At 42.0% G+C, this 26,986-nt stretch overlaps 1 protein-coding gene across 1 annotated transcript in view; it reads left to right on the top strand.

Annotated features, from left to right (window-relative positions):
- Nucleotides 1–26,986, top strand: part of chd7 (chromodomain helicase DNA binding protein 7) — a 356,622-nt gene that overhangs the window by 194,513 nt on the left and 135,123 nt on the right. The window contains exons 6-9 of the mRNA XM_043689312.1: nucleotides 12,605–12,664; nucleotides 13,401–13,456; nucleotides 18,591–18,708; nucleotides 26,645–26,731. Of these exons, the coding sequence (XP_043545247.1) occupies nucleotides 12,605–12,664; nucleotides 13,401–13,456; nucleotides 18,591–18,708; nucleotides 26,645–26,731 (321 nt within the window). The remainder of the gene's footprint in view (nucleotides 1–12,604; nucleotides 12,665–13,400; nucleotides 13,457–18,590; nucleotides 18,709–26,644; nucleotides 26,732–26,986) is intronic.

Below are 26,986 nucleotides of genomic sequence, written 5' to 3'. Positions count from 1 at the left end.
GAAGCGCTTCTTTGTTGTTTCCTCCGGTGTTTATAGTGGTTTGTCCCTGCCGCTTCCGGTTGTCAGTTTCAGCTGTCCGCTGTAGTGGTTGGTATATTGGGTCCAGGTCGATGTGTTTGTTGATGGAGTTTGTGGATGAATGCCATTCCTCTAGGAATTCCCTGGCTGTTCTCTGTCTGGCTTGCCCTATGATAGTAGTGTTGTCCCAGTCGAATTCATGTTGCTTGTTGTCTGCGTGTGTGGTTACTAAGGATAGCTGGTCGTGTCGTTTCGTGGCTAGTTGATGTTCATGTATGCGGATTGTTAGCTGCCTTCCTGTCTTCAACCGGAAGCGGCAGGGACAGACCACTATAAACACCGGAGGAAACATCAAAGAAGCGCTTCGCAGGAGGCTCCCAAGCACTGATGATGTCGCCTAGCCAGGGGACGAAACGTTTGCAACAAAAACTTCCGGCTCGGCGAACAGAACCACAACGAGCACCCGAGCTACAAATCTTCGCACAAACTTTGAAAACTAACATCCATTATCTCTTACAATTTATCTAAGAGAGTCCAAAAATTCCTTAGCCTTTTCTGGCGATCCGAAGTTATACACGGATCCTTCATGGTTAAAGCGTAGCGTCGCTGGGTAGCGTAAGGAGTACTGAATATTTAAGTCCCTTAAACACTTCTTTGCCTCATCGAATGCCTTCCTCTTTCGAACCAGAGCTGGGGAAAAGTCCTGAAATAACATGATCTTGGATCCTTTATAGATCATGGCTTGGGAATCTTTTCCAAGATTTCTAGAGGCTTCTAGGAGTATCTGCCTCTCCTTGTAGCTGTGCAGCCGGAACAGGACCGGGCGGGGGCGCTGGTTTGAATCAGGCCCGCGTATTGCAACCCAGTAGGCCCATTCCACCCTTACTTGGCCTGATCCAGCCTCCAGATTTAAAAGCTGTGGCAGCCACTGCTTGAGGAACGCTGTAAACTGGCCTTCCTCTTCCCGTTCGGGAAGGCCCAGCAAACGAATTTCTTTCCGACGACCTCGATTATCGAGGTCGTCAATGTGATTCTCTAAGGTCTGGACTCGCTGTTCGAGAGTCCGGACCCGATCCACGGCTGATTGCGCTGTAGTTTCGGAGGTCGCGGCCTTTAGCTCCGCCCCTCTGACTCGGCGCTCGATTTCTTTAATGTCTCGGTCGTGCTTTTGCAGCGCGGCCGAGAGTGAGTGCCATCGGCTTCGGGATTCTTCAATAAAAGCGTCGATCTTCCCATCCACTTTGGAGATGATTTCCACAAGGCTCGCCACCGTAGGTAAGTCCCCCGGGGCGGCTGCGGACGCCTCTGCTGCAGCTGGAGAGGGTGGGGGAAGGGGTTCCTGCTTGCTGAGAGCTGCGGGCTCCCTTCCCTTTAGTCATTTTTACTGAAGATTAGATTGTTTAAATTTAATACTAAGCAACTAATTAAATTAAACAGCAATTTTAAATGGTTTGGTGAGTGTGGTGGGGGTGGGTGGCCCACTTTGCCCAAGTCTTGGGAGGAGCACTATAGACTCGGACTTGCTGGGTCGTCACCATCTTGGATCCCCCGAGCAACACATTTTTAAGCTCTGATCTCCAGCATCTGCAGTCCTCACTTTCTCCGTTGGGATACCTTCTGGGGAAGATGGGACCTGTAAAAGGAGGGCTGGTTGCACCCTAACTGGAGGGGCACCAATATCCTGGGCAGGAGGTTTGCTGGAGCTTTTGGGGAGGGTTTAAACTAGTTTGGCAGGAGGATGGGAACCAGAGTTACAGATCAGAGGATGGAGTAGCTGGTGAACAGGCAGATACAGCGTGCAGAGAGCCTGAAAGGAAGGATAGGCAGTTAATAGGGCAAAGTTGCAGTGCGTGTTATGGGTTGAAGTATATCTATTTTATGCAACTAGTGTCAGGAATAGGGGTGATGAACTTCGAGCCTGGATCTGTACTTGGAGCAACAAGGTTGTGGCCATTCCAGAGACTTGGATATCACAGGGGCAGAAATGTTGTTGGATGTTCCAGGGTTTAGATGTTTCAAAAGGAATAGGGAGGGAGGTAAAAGAGGTAGGGGAGTGACATTGCTAATCAGGGATAGTATCACAGCTGCAGAAAGGGAGGTCATCGAGGAGGGTTTCTCAACTGAGTAAGTATGGGTGGAAGTCAGAAGCAGGAAAGGAACAGTCTGGATGGAACCGATTTTTGTCAGGTGTGTCTTGGTGGGAGGACATTTTGGTGATAGTGATCACAGCTCCCTTACCTTTACTATAGTCATGGAAAGGGATAGGAGCAGATGGTATGGCCAAGTATTTATTTGGGGAAGGGGGGACTTACAAAGCTATTATGCAGGTGTGGAGCATAAATTGGGAGCATAAGTTGTTCTCAAGGCAAATGCACGACAGAAATGTGGGGGTTGTTTAGGGAGCGCTTGAGGCAAGGAAGGGATGGTAGGGTGAAGGAACATTGGATGACGAGATATGGAACATTGAGTCAAGAAGACAGAAGAAGTGTACTGAAGGTCGAGGAGACAAGAATCAGACAAGACTCTAGAGGGTTACATGGTAGCCAGGAAGGAACTGAAGAATGGACTTAGGAGTGCTTCAAGGAGGCATAATAAAGCCTTGGTGGGTAGGATTAAGGAAAACCTTAAGGTGTTCTCCACTTCTGTGAGGAACAAGAGGATGGCCAGAGTGAGGGTAGGGCCGATCAGGGATAGTGTGGGAACCTGTGCCTGGAGTCGGAGGAGGTAGGGGAGATCCTTATTGAATGCTTTGCTTCAGTGTTCCCTTATGAGAGGGACCTTGTTGTTTGTGAAAACAGCATGGAACAGGTTGATGTTAAGGAGGAGGATGTGCTGGAAATTTTGTACAACATGAGGATAGATAGGCATACACTATATTACTACAGGAAATGAGGGAAGAGATTGCTGCGCCTTTGGCAATGATCTTTGCGTCCTCACTGTCCACTGGAGTAGTACATGATGATTGGAGGGTGGAAAATGTTATTCCCTTGTTCAAGAAAGGGAATAGGGCTAACCCTGGGAATTACAGACTATTCAGACTTACATCAGTGGTGGGCAAATTGTTGGAGAGGATTCTGAAAGAGAGGATTTATGATTATTTAGAAAAGCTTAGTTTGATTAGAGATAGTCAGCATGGCTTTGTAAGGGGCAGGTCATACCTCACAAACCTTATTGAATTCTTTGAGCATGTGACATAACACATTGAAGCTAGGGCAGTGGATGTGGTGTATATGAATTGTAGCAAGGCTTTTGATAAGGTTTCACATGGTGCGCTCATTCAGAAAGTAAGGAGGCATGGATAGAGAGATTTGGCTGTATGGATACATAATTGGCTAGCCCATTGAAGAGACAGGGTGGTGGCAGATGGAAAATATTCACCTGGAGCTCGGTGACCAGTGGTGTTCCACAAGGATCTGTTCTGGGACCTCTGTTGTTTGTAATTTTTATAAATGACTTGAAAGGGTCAGTTAGTAAGTTTGCTGATGATACAAAAGTTGGAGGAGTTGTGGATTGTGTGGAGGGCTGTTGTAGGTTGCAACAGGACATGGACAGGATGCAGAGCTAGGCTAAGAAGTGGCAGATGGAGTTCAATCTGGACAAGTGTAAAGTGATTAACGTTGGAAGGTTGCATTTGCAGATTACAGGGTTAAAGGCAGGATTCTTGGCAGTGTGGAGGAACACAGGGATCTTGGGGGTCACATGAATCTTGTGGTCACTTCTGTGGTCCATATCCATAGATCCCTCAACGTTGCTACCCAGGTTGATAGGGCTGTTAAGAAGATATATGATGTGTTGGCTTTCATTAGCAGGATGATTGAGTTTAAGAGCCCTGAGGTTATGCTGCAGCTCTGTAAAGCCCTGATTAGACTACACTTTAAATACTGTGTTCAGTTCTGGTCACCTCATTATAGGAAAGCTGTGGAAGCTTCAGAGAGGAGATTTACCAGGATGCTGTCTGGACTGGAGGACATGAATTATGAAGAAAGGTTGAGGAGCTAGGGCTTTTCTAATTGGAGAAGAGAAAGATGAGAAGTGACTTAATAGAGGTGTACAGAATGATGAGAGGCATAGATACAGTGGATAGCCAGAGACTTTTTTTTCCCAGGGTTGGAATGTCTATCTTGAGGGGACATAATTTTAAGGTGACTGGAGGAACGTTTAGGGGAAGATATCAGAGGTAGTTCTTTGCACAAGAATGGTGAGTGCGTGCTGAGTGTACCACTGCCAGCAGTAGTGGTAGAGTCAGATACATTAGGGGGACATTTAAGCGACACTTGGATAGGCACATGGATGATAGTACAGTGAAGGGTATAGAGGTCAGTTTGATCTTTGAACCAGAAAAGGTCAGCACAGCATCGAGGGTTGAAGGGCCTGCACTGTGCCGAACTGTGTTACGTTCTTAACAGGATAATAGTATTTCATGGACGAGAAAGAACAGTCAAAACTTAGATACAAAATTAGCTGGGTGGTAGGAAACTGTGTGGTGGTGGTCAATAAATAATTTTCAGGCTGAAGGCAGCTTCATTCATAATGGAGTTCCCAAGGTTAGGAACAAATTACTGCAGCTGCTGGAATCTGCACTGAAAACAGCAAATGCTGGAGATCACAGTGGGTTGGGCAGCATCAGTGGAGAGAAAGCAAGCTAACTTTTCTAGTCTAGATGATTCTTCAGAACTGACGTGAAGTATGGCGGGACAGCATTTATGCTACAGTTCAGGAGAGTATTGGTAGTGGATGTAGGGTGCTGCTGAAGATGATAGTTTACATGAAGTGATTGGACTGTGAGAATAGCAGAACAATGGTATGCCTCCTGCCAGACTTGAAAGGACAGTAAGTGGGATGGGGGAGGGAAAGGACATGATAACAAGCTTAAAGAAAGGGAAGAAATGCTTCACAATGTGAAGGTGTTGAACTCTGTATTAATCCCAGAAAGCTGCGAAGTGTCTAGTCTGAAGAGGAGATGTTGTTCCTCCAGTTGGCGAAGTGATTCATTGGAATACAGCAGCACGCCGAGGGACAGGCCCATGGGCATGTGAGCAGGACGTTGGGTTAAAATGACTGGCCACGGGAAGGTCAGGCTCCTACTTGCCCACAGGCCGGAGGGGTTCCACAAAGCGGTCACCCAGTGGTGCGGGTGTTGCACCTTCTGCTGTTACTGGGGAATGTGCCGTAGGAAGGCAGGGTGGTGTTTGGACTAGTGACCCGGAGGGAACGATCTCTGTAAAATGCAGACAACCGTCGTGAGGGGAAGATGTGTTTGGTGATGGCATTCTGCTGGAGAATGATGATTTGAATGCGGAGGCTGGTGGGATGAAAAGTGAGGATGAGGGGAACCTGATCATGATTAGATTCCTGAAGGGCCTGTTTCCACACAGAGGGAATCTAATGATCAGGTTCCCCTCATCCTCACTTTTCAAATCATCATTCTCTACCATTTCAGACAACTCCAGCAGAAAGCCAAGAAGTGAGGTGATTCACTTTGGTAGGAAGAGCGTTGAAAACCAAAATAAGGTATACAATTCTAAAAGGGTGCAGGAGCAGAGGAATCTAGGTTTATATGTACACGAGTATTGCAGGACATCTGAGTGCATCTAGGAAAATGTCCCAAACAGCAAACTTCACAATGGATCTTGGAGGAACCTGTGTGGGAGAGCTCACAGCAACAGATAAGTGCGTAGCTTTTAATGTGTAATCTTGCTATCAGTCAATAGATGTTAGTAGGCCAGGTTCTTTCTGGATTATGTTTTATTGAAATATGTCTCTTGATTAAATTTTAAAAATCTGAACCATAAGTACTAAGTTAGCTTGGAGCACTTTTTTAGAGCAATAAGATGGTGCTATTTTCTGGGGGTGTAGATTGTGAAGGAGTGAAGGTGGCCTTGAGTAGAGTGATGTGCTCTCCCTGTCGGATGTGGGAATTTATGGAGAGTTTCCATGTTACTGAGGACTATGTCTGCAGGAAGTGTCTTTGGTTGCGAATCCTGTCAGATCGAATGGATCAGTTAGAGTGACAGAGGCAATGAGGAATTTACAAGAGCTAAGGGATGTGATGGATGGTAGTTATCTGTGGCATTTCTCCCTTCCTATATAGTCAGATAGTTGGGTTAACTCCAGGAACAGTAGGAGAGGTAGGCAGGTAGTGCAGGAGTCTTCTGTGGCTATTCCCATTTAAAACAAGTATACTGTTTTGGAAAATGTAGGGGGTAATGGACTCTCGGGAATGGATCATATTTCAGGTATCACGTTTCTGGTATCAAGACAGACTCTAATGTAATTGAGGGTATGTCAGGTCCAAGCGATCCATTGTGATAGGGGACTCTCTCGTCAGAGGCACAGACAGATTTTTCTGTGGTCAGCAGTGAAAAATCAGAATGGTGTATTGCCTCCCCAGTGCGAGGATCAAGGATATCTCAGAGAGGGTGCAGAATGTTCTCAAAGGGGAGAGGGACAGCAGGAGGTCATTGTACACATTGGAACCGGGGGCGGTGGGGCCCAGGGAGATAATGAAGAAAGAGATCAATCTGAGACTGGTACAGTTGGGAAAAGAAGCGAGTCAAACAGGCAGGGACAAAGCAGAGAACAAGGTAGGACTGATAAATTTAACTACATTTGTTTCAATGCAAGAGGCCTAACAGGGAAGGCAGATGAATTCAGGGCAAGATTAGGAACATGGAACTAGGATATCATAGCAATTACAGAAAGATGGCTAAGGGATGGACTGGACTAGCATCTTAATGTTCCAGGATACAAATGCTACAGGAAGGACAGAAAGAGAGGCAAGAGAGGAGGGGGAGTGGCGTTTTTGATGAGGGATAGCATTACAGCTGTACTGAGGGAGGATATTCCTGGGAATACATTCAGTGAAGTTATTTAGGTGGAACTGAAAAATAAGAAAGGGATGATCACCTTATTGGGATTGTGTTATATACCCCCTAATAGTCAGAGGGAAATTGAGAAACAAATTTGTAAAGAGATCTCAGCTATCTGTAAGAATAATAAGGTGATTATGATAGGGGATTTTAACTTTCCAAGCATAGACTGGGACTGCCATAGTGTTAAAGGTTTGGATGGAGAGGAATTTAAGTGTGTACAAAATTTTCTGATTCAGTATGTGGATGTACATACCAGAGAAGATGTAAAACTTGACCTACTCTTGGAGAAGTAAGGCAGGGCGGGTAACTGAGGTGTCAGTGGGGGAGCACTTTGGGGCCAGTGACCATAATTCTATTAGTTTTAAAATGATGGAACAGCGGAGACCAGATCTAACAGATGAAGTTCTAAATTGGAAGAAGGCTAATTTTGATGGTATTGGGCAAGAACTTTCAAAAGCTGATTGGGGACAGATGTTCGCAGGTAAAGGGATAGCTGGAAAATGGGAAGCCTTCAGAAATAACAAGAATCCAGAGAAAGTATATTCCTGTCAGGGTGAAAGGAAAGGCTGGTGTGTAGAGAATGCTGGATGACTAGAGAAATTGAGGGTTTGGTTAAGGGAAAGAAGGAAGCGTATGTCAGGTATAGACATCAGAGATTGAGTGAATCGTTAGAATATAAAGGCAGTAGGACTATAAAGCCCAGCAGCATCTCTACTTTTTTGCGCAGGCCATCCCCATCCCCCATCCTCACCACATTCTACACAGGGTTCATTGAGAGTACCCTGAGCTGCTGCATCATTGCTTGGTTCGGGAATTGCATTGTCTCAGATCATAAGACCCTATAACAGATAATGAGGAAGCTGAGAGGATCATCGGGATCTCTCTCCTCTCCATTACTGACACTTACACCACACGCTGCATCCAAAAAGCTAAGAGCACTGTGTAAGACCCCACACACCCCTCACCCAAACTCTGCTCCCTCCTGCCATCTGGCAGAAGATACCAGAGCATTCGGTGTCTCACGGCCAGACTGTGCGATAATAATTCTCCCCCCAAGCCATCAGACTCCTTAACACTGTATGATCAGACTCTTTCCCATCTGGAATTCTTTGCATGACTTTGAATTGCAGCAATAAAAATATCTATTATTTATCATTCTTCTATTACACTATAACTTGTGTGTTTTGCACTTCTCATGCACTTTATGCTGTGTACGAGTGTGTGGTTTGTGCTTTCCCTGTAGCACCCTCAGTCCTGGAAGGACGCTGTCTCCTTTTTACTGTATCAGTTGTATATGGTAGAAATGACAAAAGCTATGGTACTCTACTCTCTATTGAAGAGGGAAGTCAGGCGGGCAAAAAGGGGACACGAGATAGCTTTAGCGAATAGGGTTAAGGATAATCCAAAGGGTTTTTATAAATACATTAAGGACAAAAGGGTAACTCGAGAGAGAGAGTAGGGTTTCTTCTGAAAGATCAGCAAGGCAGCCTCTGTGTGGGGGTGGTACTAAGCAAGTATTTTGTAACATTGTTTAGTGAAGAAGGACATGAAAGATATAGAATGTGGGGAAATAGACAGTTGCATCTTGAAAAATGTCCATATTACAGAGGAGGTGGTGCTGGATGTCTTAATACGCATAAAAGTGGATAACTCTCCAGGACCTGATCAGGTGTACCCGAGAACTCTGTGGAAAGCTAGGGAAGTGATTGCTGGGCCCACTTACTGGGATATTTGTAACATCGATAGTCACAAGTGAGGTGCCGGAAGACTGGAGGTTGGCTAACGTGGTACCACTATTTGAGAAAGGTGGTAAGGACAAGCCAGGGAACTATAGACCAGTGAGTCTGACATTGGTGATGAGCAAGTTGTTGAAGGGAATCCTGAGGGACAGGATGTAAATGTATTTGGAAAGGCAAGGATTGATTAGGGATACTGGATTTGTGGTGCTGGAAGAGCACAGCAGTTCAGGCAGCATCTGAGGAGCAGTATTAGTCAACATATCTTTGTGCGTGGGAAATCATGTCTCACAAACTTGATTGAGTTTTTTGAAGAAGTAACAAAGAAGATTGAGGGCAGAGCAGTAGATGCGGTCTATATGGACTACAGTAAGGCATTCAATAAGGATCCCCATGGGAGACTGGTTAGCAAGTTTAGAATACAGGGAGAACGAGCCATTTGGATACAGAACTGGCTCAAAGGTAGAAGACACAGTGGTGGTGGTGGAGGATTGCTTTTCACAATGGAGGCCTGTGACCAGTGGATTACCCCATTTGGAGGATTTGAGCTATAAGGATAGGCTGGGGCTGTTTTCCCTGGAATGTCAGAGGCTGAGGGGTGACCTTGATAGAGGTTTATAAAATCATGAGGAGCATGGATAGGGTAAAAAAAGTTTTTTTTCCCCTAGGGTGGGGGAGTCCAGAACTAGAGGACATAGGTTTAGAGTGAGAGGGGATAAATATAAAAAGGACCTAAGGAGCGACTTTTTCACGCAGAGCGTGGTGCATGTATGAAATGAGCTGCCAGAGAAAGTGGTGGAATGTACGATTTCAGCATTTAAAAGGCATCGGGATAGGTATATGAATAGGAAGTGTTTAGAGGGATATGGGCCAGGTGCTGGCAAATGGGATTAGATTAGATTAGGATATCTGGTCAACATGGATGAGTTGGACTGCAGGGTCTGTTTCCATGCTATACATATCTCTTTCTCTGACTGAGTAGATAGAACAGTTAATAAAACATGCACTCTCTTCAGCTTTATCAATAGGGGCATCAATTACAAGGAGAAACTGAGGACTGAAGATGCTGGAGAGTCAGAGTTGAAAAGTGTGGCGCTGGAAAATGCACAGCAGATCAGGCAGCATCCGAGGAGCAGTAGAGTCGATGATTCGAGCATAAGCCCTTCATTAGCCATGTCAAGAGTTTGTTGGACTTGTATATGACTCTTGTTAGGCCTCGGCTGGAATCTTGTGTACGGTTCAGGGCACAAAATTATCAGCAAGTTGTGAACAAGTGATATACAAGAATGGTTCCAGGGTTGAGAAATTTCAGTGATGAGGATAAATTGAAGAAGTTGGGACTGGTCTTTTTGAAGAGAGGATGGCTGAGAGGAGATCTGTTAGAGGTTTTTAAAGTCATGAGTAGGCTCGGGAGAAACTGTTCCCATTCATAAACGATCAAGAACCAGAGGGCAAGGGTTTAGTGATTAGTAAAAAAAATAAATATAATGTGGGAAAACCATTTTTCGCCACTTAACAAGTCATTAGGTGCTTTGCCTGGGGATGTTCAGGAGGGGATTGGATCATTTATTTATTCATTTGTGAGACAAGGCTGCTGTTGGTTGGTCCAGCGTTGGTTGCCAGTCGCTGTTATTTGCACAAAAATAATGCCCAAACAAATGGGGAGAAAGCATAAAATTCACAGTTGATAATGATTCAGTGAAGCCACTGTCCTTAACACTTCTGATGGATCATTGTACTCGAAGGGTTTTCTAACAGTTTCCGAAATTTCTCATATGCGCCGTGAGATGAATCTCCTTTGCGTTGAATTATTTCACCACAAGGTAATGAATGAGAAGGTGTTCAATGCTGATAGTTGGCAGAATTTGGTTATAATGGCAGAGTCCCTACAGTTAAGGACCTGGTGGAAGGATCACCTGTTTTCAGTATGGAAAGCCATACGCATTTTAAGTGCATATCGAGACTTCATTGGCTAGGATTGGGCTTCCTTTCTGATCAAGGCCTCAGTGGGATAGAGTTTTTACCTCTGAAAGCTGCTGGCCAATCAAAGGCTTGCATCTTTCGATTGCTGACTTCCCCATGAGTCATTGCAGGTTTCCCGGAAATGGAAGGTTGGGCATCACTGGGGGTTGCCAGTGAGTGGGTGGCAGCACAGCTGCCTGCTGCAAAAGCAGGGGCTTTCCGCTTATGCCCCTGTGGATAAAAACCTCCAGATGCTGAAAAGTGCCTGTCAATAAGGGGCACCATCTCCAGGGTGGCCACAGGCAAATTTAACTGGATTAAAACCCTGAAGCACCATTACTTTTGGTGACACCAGGAATAATTGGTTTTTAGTGACTCAATAATAAAGCTGATTGACAATCCCATTTCCAGCGGGTGAGGTTTTCATGTTAGGGTGTCTTCTCCTTCCCACCATTAAATTCGGAGTCATTTTCTTGACACACGGAATTAGAAATCAGTCTAATTCTCCTGACCCAATACCATGATGTGACACCAGTGGGCTGCATTACATGCTGCCCAGTGGCTGGAAATTGAAGTGTATCGTTCAGAAATGAAGACAGAGATCAGTCTGGTCTTCTGAAACCATATAGAGAGCCCTTTGAATTAAATGCTGGCTGCATGCCATCTTTCCTTCCCAGCATGAATAAACAGCACCAATGTTTTGGAAGCAGAATGGCATTCACCCGCTGTCCTGGCTAACAATACCTCAAATGACGTCACTAATACAGATCACTAATACGTCATTCTCAGTTATATTTAGGCCAGGAGCAGAATTGAGTGCAATGTGCCTATTGTGATTTTCTTTCCCCTCAAGTCCTGAATACTTCCAAGGTCGACACATTAAAAAGAAACTATGTATTTTAAAATGAAACCTCATTTTTTTCCTATCTGTTCGTTTGCTCCCACCCCCCCAAAAGAAACAAATATAAAAGCGAAGTGTAAATATAATTTCTGTAAATGTTTGGCTGTAATGTGTAAGGGGCCTGAATCTCAATTTCCAACCTGTTTGAACACACTTTATTGCACATTCATTGCTTTAGCAAAGGAATGACCTGAAGTGTGACTTCTCTGCCTCATCTCGTGAACTTTGGTTTGAATTGGAATGTTTTTGTAAGGAGTGTACCACCTACAAAAATTGCTTCTGTAATGGGCTAGTTTTCTTTTGAGGAACTGCTGCAATTTGCATATTGTTGGGATTTTTTGACATTCATAATACTGTTTATATGCAGAACTTTGAAAATCTCAAACAGTACAGTAGGACTTGCACCCATAGTGAGTTGCCTTGGCAGTTTAAGATGTATCCCATCGATGTTGTACATTGTTTGGTACAGCATTAAAGAAGTTTACCAGATACTGAGTATTTTGATGCAAACCACTTCCTTCATAAGAACAACTGCAATATGCAAATTATTCAAGGAAACTGTCTGAAAGGTTAGACCTGAAGTGTGGAGCAAACGAGCATTGTGATTTTAAAAATATATACATTTTAAGTAGATAAATCATTTATAAATGGTTTCAGGGCAGTAGTTTAAATTTTGATTGCTGATTTGATTTTAATTTCCTGATCAGTACTGCCCTTTATCATAGAGTCAGAGACAGCATGGTACAGACCTTTTGATCCAACTCGTCCATGCTGACCAAGTTTCCCAAACTAACTTAGTCCTGTTTGGCTCATATCCCTCTAAACCTTTCCTCTTCATGTACCTGTCCAAATGTCTGTCAAATGGTGTAACTGTACCTGCATCAACCACTTCCTTTGGCAGTTCGTTCTACGTACAAACCTTGTATAAAAGTTGTCCATCATGTCCCTTTTAACAGTCTCACTGCATTATTTCCTTGAAAGGAGTTTGTGGGATCAATTTACTGGTGCTACAAATACATCTGAGATTCTTTTGTTTGCAAGGAGCATATCTGTTCATGTATGTCTGTAATAAATTCAGATTCACAACTGTTTTTATTATTGAATAATTCTTTCAGGACTCTACAGCTGGTCCAGTTACTGAGAAGATCTTGAGCATGCGAGTGGTGAAGAAAACTGTAAGCAGTAACATTCTCTTGTTTTAAAGTATAGCATGTAGGGAATGATTGACTAGCTGGTCTTTGCATAATCCTTAAGTAAAGATATTTGATCTGCCAGTAACAGCTGGCAGCCATGTAACAGTAGCAGGTCAAAATTTGAGCGTTTAGGTCTTATAGCAGCTGTTGATTATATGAATTCAGTATAATTTTATATTGTGATTTGTGAATGATACTGAAAATGCATCAGTGTAAATGTAGCCTTCTGCATGCAACAGAACATAATTGAGTTTGTTAGAGGGGGTCATATTTTAAATTATAACACATTTTGAGATTATTTTTATGATTGCCAACAATAATACATGTGGCTTCCAGTACTGCAGCTGCAAACTGGCTGCTGCCTCAGGAAATGGTACATTTGGCATCTGCTTAACGCTGTGGGTTTGGCAGGAAGCCAGGTCGAGGTCAGGTTATTGTGAATGAAGTAGCTGGTGGTTAAGGAGGAGATAAAATGATTCATGAGTTGGTTGACACAGTAAGCAGAGTAGTTGGAATTGATAGCTTTTCATAAGGATATTGCAGGGGGATAAAGTAATCCCTGCCAAAGGAAACTTTTGGTGTTCTTTGCGTTCTAATACTACTTAAGCAGGTTATAACTGTGTCCCTAACCACTTTGTAGTGAATTGCCTGGAGATTTAAGTGACAGTGACAAATGGTTGTGTTGACATCAGATTCTAAAATGTGCTTGTGATTTCAGACTGAGTCTGGCGAAGAGGTGGAAGTAGAAGAATTGTTTGTCAAATACAAAAACTAGTAAGTATGTTTATGGATAAAATTTAATCCAAAATGGTGCTTAGGCATTCTTTCCCTGAATGGATGACATTGTACCATAAAGCAGATTGATGAAAGTTATGTCCTTGTGGAATTTCATAAGGGTTCCTGCCCTGAGCATGATTTTGAAAGCTATTAAATCGAAAATTAATTATCCCCTAACTCAGATTGTATGCTGCTGAATGTTCTCTTGAAAGCATTGATAGCTACCTCATATTAACTGAGAAACATTCTACATTGCTTGCACTTTACTATTTCTTTGAATCATCTCCAATATAATTCATTAAGCATTTTTTAAAAACTGTAAATAAGCAAGCAGAAACACAATATCTGTCCATCAACAAAAGCACCAGAGTTTGAGAAATTCAAAAAAACCCAGCAAACACTGGCTACTGCAGCTTACTCTCAGTAACCGGAGGCTATTACATAGTTTTAAAATGAATTTGTGACATAACATGTTATGCAAAATAGAAAAAAACGCGAAATACTGAGCACACCATACAGCTTCTGTGAAGAGAAACTGTCTTGTCTTTTCAGATCTGTGACTTTTTTATCGCAAACTTTTTCTACTTTTCATTCTCTTTCTTTCTCTCCTTCCTCTCTCCATCTATCTCTCACTTTCAATTAGTCTGTTTCTCTCGTGTTACTAGCACTCTAACTCTCATTTTTGCTTTCACTTTTTGTCACTCATTATGTTGCTCTTTCTTTCACATCCTTGGTTGCATGCTTCTTCTGTGTCTGTCAGGTTGTTCAGCCCACTCACCTGTCCTACCACCATCACCACTGTCCAGACAGCTTTTTAAATAGTCTGAAAGTTACCAATCATGATTCATTTGCAATATTTCAGGATGAGGGGACGGTAAACCTCAGCCACTGATAAATGTTCCCAATGTAAGTACACAGGAGGAGGAGAAAGATCAGAATGGGAAATTGTTTGATAGGGTGGAAGGTTGAAGTAATTTAATTCAAAAGTTGTGGTGCAGGAAAAGCATAGCTGGTCAGGCAGCATCTGAGGAGCATAAGCTCTTCATCAGTCCTCACTTTTTCCTGAAGTATTTAATGACCAGAATCAGTAATATTCAAAATAATGTAAGGCATGGTTTGAATGTAAAATTGCTGCACTTGATGTTGCTTCTGGATTGCTGAAAAGTGTCTCCACTGTGGTTGAGGGGAAGGGAAGGCAAATTTTAGAGACTGCACTATGCAAATCAATGAAATGAATTATGTCACTTTAAACTTGCATATATGTGTGCAGAGCCTTCTCACGCTTCGAATTATGGTGGTTACATAAGTTGAGTTTCTTCACTTACTCTTTAAAAAGGCTTAGTTAAGAGACAGCTCTCAAATGCACAATCTCACTCAGTACACACCACCTGTGTGCTAAGTGCAGATGTGCTTGTCCCTCAAAGATATCAGACACTCACCTCCATGTACACCATCTCATTCCCTCTTGCGCCTCATACTCTGTCTTTCTCTGTCATGCATGTGCTCTCTCATTCATTTTTACTCGTGCTCTCTCTCGCACTCTCTCTGGCACTCGCGCTCTCACCCAAAACATAGAGTTAAGCTGACTCTTATTTTGTCACTTTAAGGGGTTGGTAGGTGAGGCTGACAAACCTTAAGGAACCCAGCCCAGGTCCAAGTGCTAGTGTTCCATATGTTGCCCAGCCCATTCGCACCCTTTTTGACTCCTTTCTTTATAAAGAAGGTATGTCAGAAAATTGGATGTCTCCCACCTTATATTGAATAACTGATGTTTTTTCTCTTGTTTTTCTGAACAAAATATCTAAACTATTTGGATCTATATAAAACCTGTTTATATTGCTTGAAATACTTGAAAGTGCAAAGATTGTGAATAAAAATCTTTGGGTGACTTTAAAAACAGATCTTAAGTGCTAGTTTTTGCCTTGCATGACATTTTGTTATGTTTAGTAATGGTCTCCTATTATATACTCCCAAATCTTCTAAATTTTGTGCTATCACTGAAACATTTCATGAGACTGTGCTAAATTGAGGTTAGGAAATCAGTCAGAGATTTGTAGTGATACTGCATTTAGAACTGTTTTGCCTGTTTAAGGCATTGCTGTGATCTACAATACCCTTATTAGGTTCTGTTCACGCTAGTTCATCTTGATTAATCAGTTCTTAGTTAGGTATCAGTGCTGCCAACCACTGGCCATCCAGCCATCTTTCTCTGCACCTTCCTTCTCCTGCAGAATTTCTTATCAAAAAAACATTGAGGGAGAGTTCTGCCTAATGTTGCACTTAGGACTTCATTGGTCTCTGTCTTAGTATATGTAATGTATATTTGTATGGTGTCATTTTCATTTCAGGCTATTATAATGGAAGTTGCTTAGCTTTCAAGTACTTCTCTTTTAAATAAATTGCAACATAATGATCCAAATTTTACCAAGAACAAAATATGTAGACTGACTTGAATTTGAATAGAATTACTCTGATTTGGATTTTTTTATCCTTTCATGGGAGAGTGTTGCTGACAAGGTCAGCATTTGCTCCCCAGTCATAATTGCCTTTGAGAAAGTATCATCTAAAAAATCTCCCCATCTTCTGAATTACCTGGCTACCTAAATCAGATTTTTTTGATGCATTTTTTTCGGAGGTGTATTTTTGGCATGGGGACCAATTGTTGGTCTTTTTTTCATACTGTCAGAAGTTATGTATCAATAATGCAACAAATTTTTAAACTTTACCTTTCCTCTGAATTCTGCTAGCACTTCAAGAAAAGGTTGAGCAAATGGTTATGATATGTTGATTTATCTTGCTCCTTTGAAAATCCCTGAATATTAGTTTATTTTCTTAGTAAATAATTTGTGTTTGAAGAGTTTGAACAGTTGTATTAATGTAATTCATGTGAACTTATATTTCTGGAAATGTTTATTTTTGGAAAATAGTTTAGAAGCTGAAATATTCCCTTGCAAACCCACTGCCCCATCCTCTGCAAGAAAGTGCAGGTAACATGTTATTGCTTCCACCATCAATTCAGAAGAATATAACATCAGAACTAGGAGTAGATCTTCCAGTCCCTCAAGCCTACTCCACCATTTAACACAATCGCAGCTGTTCTATCTCAGCATCAAATTGACTTCCTGCCAACTCTCCACGACCCATCAACCTATCACTAATTAAAAATCTGTCTGTCTTCTCAAATTTACTCAATGTCTTAGCATCCACCACATTCTGGAGGAGTGAATTCCACAGATTCACATTTTGAGAGAAGTAATTCTTCCTCATTCCTGCTTGAAATCTGCTACCCTTCATTCTAAAACTATGAACTCTTGTTTTAGGTTGCCCCACATGACCCAACATCCTTTCTATGGGGAGAAAGTGAGGTCTGCAGATGCTGGAGATCAGAGCTGAAAATGTGTTGCTGGAAAAGCGCAGCAGGTCAGGCAGCATCGAGGGAACAGGAGAATCGACATTTCGGGTATAAGCCATTCTTCAGGAAGAAGGGCTTATGCCCGAAACGTCGATTCTCCTGTTCCCTGGATGCTGCCTGACCTGCGCTTTTCCAGCAACACATTTTCAGCCAGCATCCTTTCTATGTCTAATTTGTCAATTCCCTTTCATATCTTATATACATCAATTAGATCCCCTCTCATTCTTCTTAACTCCAGAGATTATAGGCCTAAACTGCTCGATCTCTCTTTACAAGAACAACACCTTATCTCCGGAATTAGTCTGGTGAACCTCCTTTGAATTGCCAGCAATACAGCTAGATCCTGCCTAAATTAACCTACTCACATGTTCTGTCAACTTCAGGGATCTTTGAATATTTACCCAAGCTCCCTCTGTTCCTTGAAGCTCCCCAGTGTCCTGTCATTCATTAAATACTCCCTCATCTTGCTTCTTCTTCCAAAGCACTTCATCTCTCACTTATCAGGGGGTTAAATGCCATCTGCCACTGGTCTGCCCATCTGACCAGCACATCTATAGCTTCCTGTAGCCTATAACCATCTTCACTATTCACCACTCAACTAATCTTGGTGGCGTCTGCAAATTTGCTTAACGTACCCATCTCGTTTTCATCTATATCATTTCTGTATATAACTAGCAATAAGGTTCCCATTACTAATCCTTATGGTACATCATTGGACACCAGTCTCCAATCACTCCAACAGCAATCTACCATTACCCTTTGTCCTATTACTAAACCAGCTTCTGATCCATCTCAACAAGTTTCCCTCAACTCCATGTGCTTTAACCTTCTCAATCAGTCTCCCATGTGGGACCTTGTCAAAAGCTTTGCTAAAATCCATACAAACTACTTCAGCTGAACTTCCCTCATCCACACGTGGTCACATTTTCAAAATATTTTAACAGATTTGTTAGGAATGACTACCCTCTGACAAAGCCATGCAAACTATCCCTAATTAATCCATGCTTTTCCAAGTGGCTATTAATTCGCTCCTACAGAATTGTCTCCAATAGTTTTCCTACCACTGACCTGAGACTCACCGGTTTGTAATTTCCTGGTTCATCTCTACCACCCTCCTTAAAAAAGTGGAACCACATTAGCTGTCCTCCAGTCTTCTGGCACTTACCTAGTGGCCAGAAAGAAATTAAAAATTTGTGTCAGAGCCCCTGCAATTTCCCGCCTTACCTCCTGCAGTTACCTGGGATGTGGTTCATCAAAGCCAGGGAATTTGTCCATTTTTAAGCCTAACAAAACCTCCAATACCTCCCCATGTTCTTCACAGTCCCTTTTCCTGAATCCTGTGCCATCATGATTAACCCTTCATAAAACCATACAATGCTTCATCTGTGCATTGATGCATTGTGTTTTGACTTTCCAAATGTACCATTATTACTTTGTTAATAATGGATTCTAACAATTTCCAAATGATACACGTTAAGCTGACTAGTTTCCTGCTTTCTGCTTCCCTCCCTTTCTGAATAAATATTAGCCATTTCCAATCCACTGGAACCATTCCCACATACAGGGAATTTTGGAATATTATTGTGGAATAATGGTCCAATAACACTGCCACTTTTTTCAAACCCTGTATATGCCCAGTGTGTGGCACTGGAGCATTTCATGGTTTTTCTTGGTGAAACTGATAGACTTAATACTAATTTTGTTTCTCCCTCTGTTTAGTTCTTACCTTCATTGTCAGTGGACCACAGTGGAGCAGCTGGCAAAGGACAAGAGAATTCACCAGAAGATTAAGCGTTTTAAAGCAAAGCAGGCACAAATGAATAAATTTCTTACTGAGGTCAGCATTTATTCCGTTTTTAAGAGGACTATTTGATCCATCATGCTGTTGCACAGATGAAGCATTGTATGTAACTCAAAATATTACTTTGTTTTCCATTCTCGCATTCTTCATTTTCTGTGCACTTTTATAAAGTTCTGGTTGTAAGTTTGCTCACTAATCTGAAAAGTTTATTTTCAGGCATGTTTGCACCATGCTAGATAACCATCCGTGAGCCTCTGGTGAAGCACTGGTGTTCTGTTCCACTTTTTGTTTGTTCTTGCTCTGTTAAGGTGGGTGATATCATTTCTGGTTCTTTTTCTCAGAGATTGGTCAATGGGGTCCAAATTGATGTGTTTATTGATGGAGTTCTGATTTGAATGCCAGGCCTCTAGGAATTCCTATGCATGTTTCTTGTTTAGCCTGTCCCAGGATGGATGTATTGTCCCAGTCAAAGTGGTGTCCTCCTTCATTTATGTGTAAGGATACAAGTGATAGTGGGTCATGTCTTTTGGTGACTAGTTGGTATTAGTGTATTCTGGTGGCTAGTTTCCTGCCTGTCTCTCCGATGTTGTTTGTTATAGTCCTTGCAGGGTATTTTGTAAATGATGTTTGTTTTGCAGGTTGTTGGTTCAGGATCCTTTCGGTTCATCAGTAGCTGTTTCAGTGTTTTGGTAGGTTTGTGGGCTACCATACTGCCAAGGAATCAGAGTAGCTTCTTAGTCATCTCTGAGATGTCTTTGATATATGGCAGTGTGGCTAGAGTTTCTGGGCATGTTGTGTCCACCTGTTTGGGTTTGTTATTTAAGAATCGGTAGACTGTTTATCAGGTACCTGTTCTTCAATATGCTGTATGTTTTTTTTTCTGTTGCTCATAGTTTCTGGGTGCCGCAGTGTGCTGCGGCCCATTTAAACAATATTCTGATGCAGCTCTGTTTGTGGGTGTTGGGATGTTTGCTCCTGTATTTGAGTATCTGGTCTGTGTGAGTTGCTTTCCTTAGACACTAGTCTGCAGTTATCCATTAACTGTTTTGTTCCACTGTGACACCTAGGAAGGGGGGTCTGTTGTTCTCTTCTTTTCTGAAGTTTATACCAGTAAGGATATTATTGATGATGATGATGTCGATTTCCTCTAATTTGTTCTGTTTGTGATGACAAAGGTAATGGACCCAAAGTTTGGATCGTGGGGAAGGCTGTTAGTTTGAGTCTCTGCATTAGCACTTCTGCTAAGAACCCTGATATTGGTGATCCGATGGGTGTTCTGTTGTTTTATTCATAGGTCTTGTCATTGAAGGTGAGTTGGGTAGTAAGGCACAGGTCTACTAGCTTGAGGATGTTGTCCTTGCTGATGGAGGTGGTGCTATCTGGTAGTTTTTTTATTCCTAATTTTCTTTTTATCTCTCTTGGCTCTTTCTGTAAATTTCAGTTTTGTTCATTCGCGTACATCGTTCTATCTTGCATCAAACTCTGCTCATCCGAAACTAATCCCATTAGTAAGTCTTGCCCTTCCTGTTGTTTTTCCTCCAAATTTACCAATCCCTGTAATTTAAAATATTCAGTTTGCTGTTTATTGCTAGGCTCTCACTTCCCTCTTCTCTGTAACCAGCTCTGTCTTCCAACCTTTTTGCCGACCAAACTGCCAGAACTCTGCTTTTGTTCTTCTCTCGCCCTTTCAACTGCTTGGTGCTTTGAGCCAAAATTACCTCCTAACATCTCTGGACAGCTTAACCTCTTTTCCTTCACAATCCTACTTAAAAATCAATCCGTTATTTAAACTTTTTATATCTGCTTCAACACAGTTTTGAATTTTGTCTTGAGTTATAGAGATCTAAAGCACAAGAAAGCCATTTAGCCCATCAGTTCATTGCCCTGCAATGGCTATAAACAACTACCTAACAATTCTAATTCCATTTTCCTGCATTTGACCCAGAGCTTTGTCTGTCTTGGCATCATAACTGCACATGCTACTTAAATGTGATGAGGGTTTCTGCCTCTACCACTCTTACAGACAGAGTGTTCCAGATTCCCAGCAGCGTCTGGGGAAAAAGACTTCCTCATATCTCCTCTAAACACTCTGTTCTGTTTTGTACCTTAAATCTGATCATAAATCCCTCCATCAAGGGGGAAGTTTCTTCGATGTACCCTTTCTATGCCCCTCTAATTTTATACATCCCAATTGTGTCCCGCCTCAATCTCCTCTGCTATGTGGAAAATAACTCCAGTCTGTCCAAACTCTTTATAATTTCATAACTCTCCAGCCCAGGCAACATTCTGGTAAATCTTCTTTTCACCCTTTCCAGTACAATCACATCCCTCCAAAATATGGATTCCAGAACTGCACACCATATTCTAGCTGTGGCCAGATCAATGTCTTGTATGTCAGCATCACCTCCAGCTCTTATCCTTATTAGCTGAGACATAGAGTTTAAGTATCCCATAGATCTTTCTGATCCTTGGTGCTTCCCAGGATCCTACTATTCATCACCTATTCCCTTGCGCTTGGACTTAAAGTCAGATAAATACTCCTGAAATATTACCCTCTAATACACAATTGCGCAGCCAATTATGGATCCAGTTAGTTAAGATTTTCGGATGCTATGGGCTCTTACCTTTCTTACCAGTCTCCCATATAAAAACTTGACTGAAATCCAAATAAAATACATCAAAAGCTTTGCCATTATCTGCACCTGGTTACCTCTTTGAAAAATTTGATTAATTCGGTCAGATTAGACCTCCAGATAACAAATTCATGCTGATTTTGAGTAACCCCTACCTCTACAAATGCAGGTGAATTCTGGCCCACGGAATTGCTTCCAATAGTTTCCCCACTATCAAGGTTAGACTGGCCTATAGTTTCCTGGTTTATCCTTTGTTCAATTCTTGAATAGTGCTACCACTTTCACTGTCCTGCAGTCCTTTGGCACCTCTTCTGCAGCCAGACTGGAATTGAAAATGTTTGCGTGTACTCATAGAACATAGAATATTACAGCGCAGTACAGGCCCTTCGGCCCGCGATGTTGCGCCGACCTGTCATACCAATCTGAAGCCCATCTAATCTACACTATTCCATGTACGTCCATATGCTCGTCCAATGACGACTTAAATGCACTTAAAGTTGGCGAATCTACTCCCGTTGCAGGCAGAGCATTTCATACCCTTACCCTTACTGAGTAAAGAAACTACCTCTGACATCTGTCCTATAATCTATCACCCCTCAATTTAAAGCTATGCCCCCTCGTGCTCGCCATCACCATTCTTGGAGAAAGACTCTCCCTGTCCACCCTATCTAACCCTCTGATTATCTTATGTCTCTATTAAGTCACCTCTCAACCTTCTCTCTAGCGAAAACATCCTCAAGTCCCTCAGCCTTTCCTCATAAGACCTTCCCTCCATACCAGGCAACATCCTAGTAAATCTCCTCTGCACCCTTTTCAAAGCTTTAGTTTAGACCCACCCCAATAGCCTAAGCGAATTCTTCCCCCCCCCCAGGATATTGGTACCCCTCTAGTTCAGATGAAGACCATCCTGCTTGTAGAGGTCCCACCTACCCCAGAAATAGACCCAATTATCCAAGAATCCAAAACCCTCCCTCCTGCACCATCCCAGTAGCCGCGTGTTCAACTCCTCTCTCTATTCCTTGCCTCACTAGTACGTGGCACGGGCAACAAACCAGAGACAAGAACACTGTTTGTCCTAGCTCTAAGCTTCCGTCCTCGCTCCTGAATTTCTGCCTTAAATCCCCATCTGTCTTCCTACCTATGTCGTTGGTGCCTAAGTGCGCCACGATTTGGGGCTGCTCCCCCTCCCCCTTAAGGATCCCAAAAACACTGTTTCTTCCCTTGATTCGCTCAACAATCTGGGATACATTTTATCCAGCTCTTGAGATTGATCTACCTTTAAGACTGCCAGACCCCTTTGTCTATGCTTTCCTTAATAATAACAGTCCTTCTGCCTCACTAATGGACACCAATCCAGAGTATTCATGTAGAATCCTACCTACATCCATGCATAAATTACCACTGTGGTCCTTCAAGGGCCCCACTCTTTTCTTCACTATCTTCTTACATGTAAAACAGCTGAGGATTTTCCTTTATTTTACCTGCTAGTTTCCTTTCATAATCCCCTTTTTGCTCTCCTTATCTCTGTTTTAAGTTCCCTCCTACATATTCTATACTCCTGTCGGGTTTCTACTATTTTGAATCTTTGGTATCTGCCTTTTTCTCTTAATCCAGTGCTATACATCCCTTAATATCCAGTGTTCACTAAATTTGTTGGCCCCACCATTTTCTTTGGCGGAGCATGGTGGCCCTGTCCTTGGATGTACCTCCACTTCTGTGCACTTTGGCCAAATCATATCTGATCTTGTTAAAGTCACCCTTCGAACTTTGATTTCAGGCCTATTCTTGTCCTTGTACCTACTCCAGAGGTGTGTAATAACATGTCTGAACAGATTGATTAGAAAAATAGATAAAATAAGAAAAGCACCTTGGAATTTTTTTCGATTTTAAAGATGTAATAGAAATAAAAGTCACATTTTAAATGTTGTGGCAGTAATATGTTTGCTTATCCATACTGTCTGTAGGTGCTGTACATATTAAATATTTTTTGATCATTTTGATCACAGATATTTTGTAGTTATACCTGTGTTATGGTTCCACTCTACTCATGCAAGAGTTACTTGGCCATTGTGTTCTGTTAAAGGCCAGAACCTATACAAAGTTGTAACAAAAAATAAGGTCTAGATATAAGGATCCTGTACATTCTGAAATCATTTTATTTTGTGAATGAATAGATCACAATGAGCTTGCGTGGGTTCTAACTGAGTCCTCATTATTCACTTTCTTCCTTTGGCTTGTAGCAAATACTCTTTTGAAGAAACGATATGAAAAGCTGTATCATTGTGCTTTATTAGTCAAGAGTGACTTATTTGCCGTCTGAGCAGATGCTTGGGAAGTTTCTAAGTATACCCCTGGTTGCTAGTATTTTGAAAAGGCACAATGTTTTTATTTTTTGTCTCTCTCAAAAAATTAGTTCTACCACCTTTTATGTGGTTTATTTATGTTGCATCATCCTGGGTAAAGACAACTGTGCCATCATTTCACTGTCCATTTTATACAGTTAAATTTAATAAATGAAATGCTGAAGCAACTTCCATAGTAAATAAAGCCATTAAAAGGCTTTTACGATTAAAATCAAAACAGATTTCCTGGAAAATTTTAGTAATAATGAAGTTCCAATTTAATCTCTATTCTTGGATAATTCTGTTTAGCTAGGGTAGCAATTTGGGTGCAACGATAAATCTCCACAGTATTATTTGAGGAATTGAGAAAAATACATAAGACCTTTGTTCCTTGATATGACCATAAGAAATAGCAACAGCAGCAAGCCATTCAGCCCCACAAGCCTACTCTGCCATTTGATGGGACCTTGGCTGATCTGACATTCCTTATGTCCACTTTTCCCTGTAGCCCTTGATTCCCTGACTGATCAAGATCTATCTTTTCTAAAATAGATCTTATACACAAAGACCCTGCCAATATCGCTCTCTGTGGCAAAGAGTTTGAAAGACTCTCAACCCTCTGAGAGAGGAAATTCATCCTCAACTCTATCTTAAATTATCACCCTTTTATTCTGGGATGATGCCCTCTAGTCCTAGACTCTCCCATGAGGGGAAACATCCTCTCAGCATTTACCATGGCAAGCTACTTAATCCTATGTGTTTCAATAAGGTCACCTCCCATTCTTCTTAATTTTAGTGAGCAGAGTCACATCCTGTTTAGCTTTTGCTCATAAGACAATTCCTCCATCGCAGGGATCATTCTCATGGAGGCAGAGTCCTAAAGCATAGAGACAGATCCTTCGGCCCAAACTGGTCCATGGCAACCAAAATGTCCATCCACACTAACCCCATTTCCTGGCCTGCTGTGTTTTTCCAGCACCACATTTTTCAACTCTGGCCTCCAGCATCTGCAGTCCTCACTTTCTCCTAATAAACAGCAGTGGGCCCAGCACTGACCCCTGAGGCACACCACCAGTCACAGGCCTCCCGTCCGACAAGCATCCTCCTATTATTGCCCTCTGCTTCCTATCATCCAGCCAATTTTGTGTCCAATTTGCCAGCTCCCCCTGGATTCCATAGTAATCTAACCTTCTAGAGCAGTTTCCTATGTGGAACCTTATCAAAGGCCTTATTGAAATCCATATAGACTACGTCTGCAGCCCTGTCAACCTTCCTGGTCACTTCATCAAAGAACTCTAACAAATTTGTGAGGCATGATCTTCCACAAACAAAGCCATACTGACTACTCCTAATTTAACCCTGTCTTTCCAAGTGCATGTATTATCTTATCCCACTAAGTCTTCTCAAGTAACTTACCAACCACAGATGTTAGGTTTACTGGTTTTCTTACAGCCCTTCTTGAAGGGCACAACATTGACTATCCTCCTGTCTTCCAGGACCTTGCCTGTGGCTAGCGATGATGCAAATATTGCAGCCTCTTGCAGAGTTCTTGGATATATCTCGTCAGGATCAGGAGATTTATCCACCTTTGTACATTCTAATACGTCCTACATCTCCTCTACTGTGATATCATCACTAACTTCCCCAAATTCCCAAGTCATCTCATCCTTCTCCATGGTAAACACAGGAGAAATATTCATTGTGGACCTTGCCCAACTCCTATGGTTCCACACATACATATCCACTTAGATCCTTGAGGGATTCTATGCTCTCTCGCTCTCGTTCTTTTTCTGTTAATGGATTTGAAGATTCTCTTTGGATTCACCCTTATCTTCTCAGCCAAAGCAGTCTCATGCCCTCATTAAGCCCACTTGGTTTCCTCCTTCAGTAAATTTCTGTAGCTCTTATATACCACCAGGGATGTCCTTGATCCTCGTACCTTAGCCATGCCTTTTTTTAAAATTTCTGGTCAATTCCTCAATATCTCTGAGCATCCAGGGATCCCTACTCCTTCTCCCTCACAGGAACATCTTAGTGAAACTTCTCTGAACTGTCTCCAATGAAATAATATCTTCCCTTAAGTAAGGGACCAAAGCTACTCCCAGTACTCCAGGTATGGTCTCAGCAGCACCTTGTACAGTTACGATGAGACTTCCCTGCTCTTATATTCCAGCCACTTTGAAAGAAGGGCCATGTTGCATTAACAGCTGTTATTTCAGTTGAAAATCAATGATGTTGAGGGGAAAGGGAGGCAAGTTAGAACTTGTCCCAGTGACTAATCAAACCGCACGTTATCAGTTCACATAAATCAGATTTTAAGATTTTATTTACCTGATGTGCAATAAATCAAGTATATCATGTTTGCAGAATTTATAATTTACTTTGTTTCTGATGCAATGTTGGTGTACTCTTTCAAAAAGCCTACGCATGAAATACCTGTTATATTTCATGTTTATAGTTAGTCCTGGCATAGTTACCATCTCTGCCATTCATTGATTACATTTTTCAATCATCTTTCTCCTACCCGCTATCTTGTGAATGTAAATTCTGTGAGCTTCATTATCTAATTTAATGGAAAGGCATTGTATGTGAAAATTCTTTCTGTGCAGTGACGTTTAAACTATTTGCTCTTTAGTTGTGTTCTAATCATATAGTCAATCACCAGTTTTTCAGATTTGCGGTAGTGATACTAGTTTCTGTAAACTTTGCCACCTTAAGGGATGCTTAATAATTAAATACATAACTACTCAAATGTTCGTCTTAAGTCTGATGTGGTTTCTCGCCATATAGAATATTTGTAAAATGCTGTATTTGTAGACAATTGCACAGTAATTAATAGGCTAGTTAATAAAGCCTGAGGAATTTAATTTCTCGTGGGAAGTAGTCCTGCTCAATTGTAGCTGCTTAATTAACACGTTTAGCTTCGCCAAACTGTTGAAGGCTAATATGTATTAAATGAAAACCAAGAGGTCAACTGTTTCTTGACTTTTTTTGCAGGTTGAAGATGAGCCTTTTAATCCAGATTATGTAGAAGTAGATCGGATACTTGATGTTTCACATAGCACTGATAAAGATAGTGGAGAGGTAAGAAATAATGTTTTACACATGCCTTGTGAACTGCTTATTAGTTGCTTCAAGACATTGTATGGGGTATTACAATGTACAGGTTTGTTGCCCATCAGTAGTTTAGTGATTTCTGTGTGCAGTTTAATGATTTTTGTTGAAATCTGGGCTGTAAAACAGTTTATCAAATAAGAGCAGGGCCAAGAGTGTGTTGCTGGAAAAGTACAGCAGGTCAGGTAGCATCCGAAGAACAGGAGAATCGATGTTTCGGGTCAG

The sequence above is a fragment of the Chiloscyllium plagiosum genome, chromosome 4 (assembly GCF_004010195.1).
Source record: "Chiloscyllium plagiosum isolate BGI_BamShark_2017 chromosome 4, ASM401019v2, whole genome shotgun sequence".
In the NCBI taxonomy this organism is placed as follows: domain Eukaryota; kingdom Metazoa; phylum Chordata; class Chondrichthyes; order Orectolobiformes; family Hemiscylliidae; genus Chiloscyllium; species Chiloscyllium plagiosum.
The sequence above is the reverse complement of the archived record's forward strand: the minus strand, read 5'-3'. Positions and strand labels throughout refer to the sequence as shown.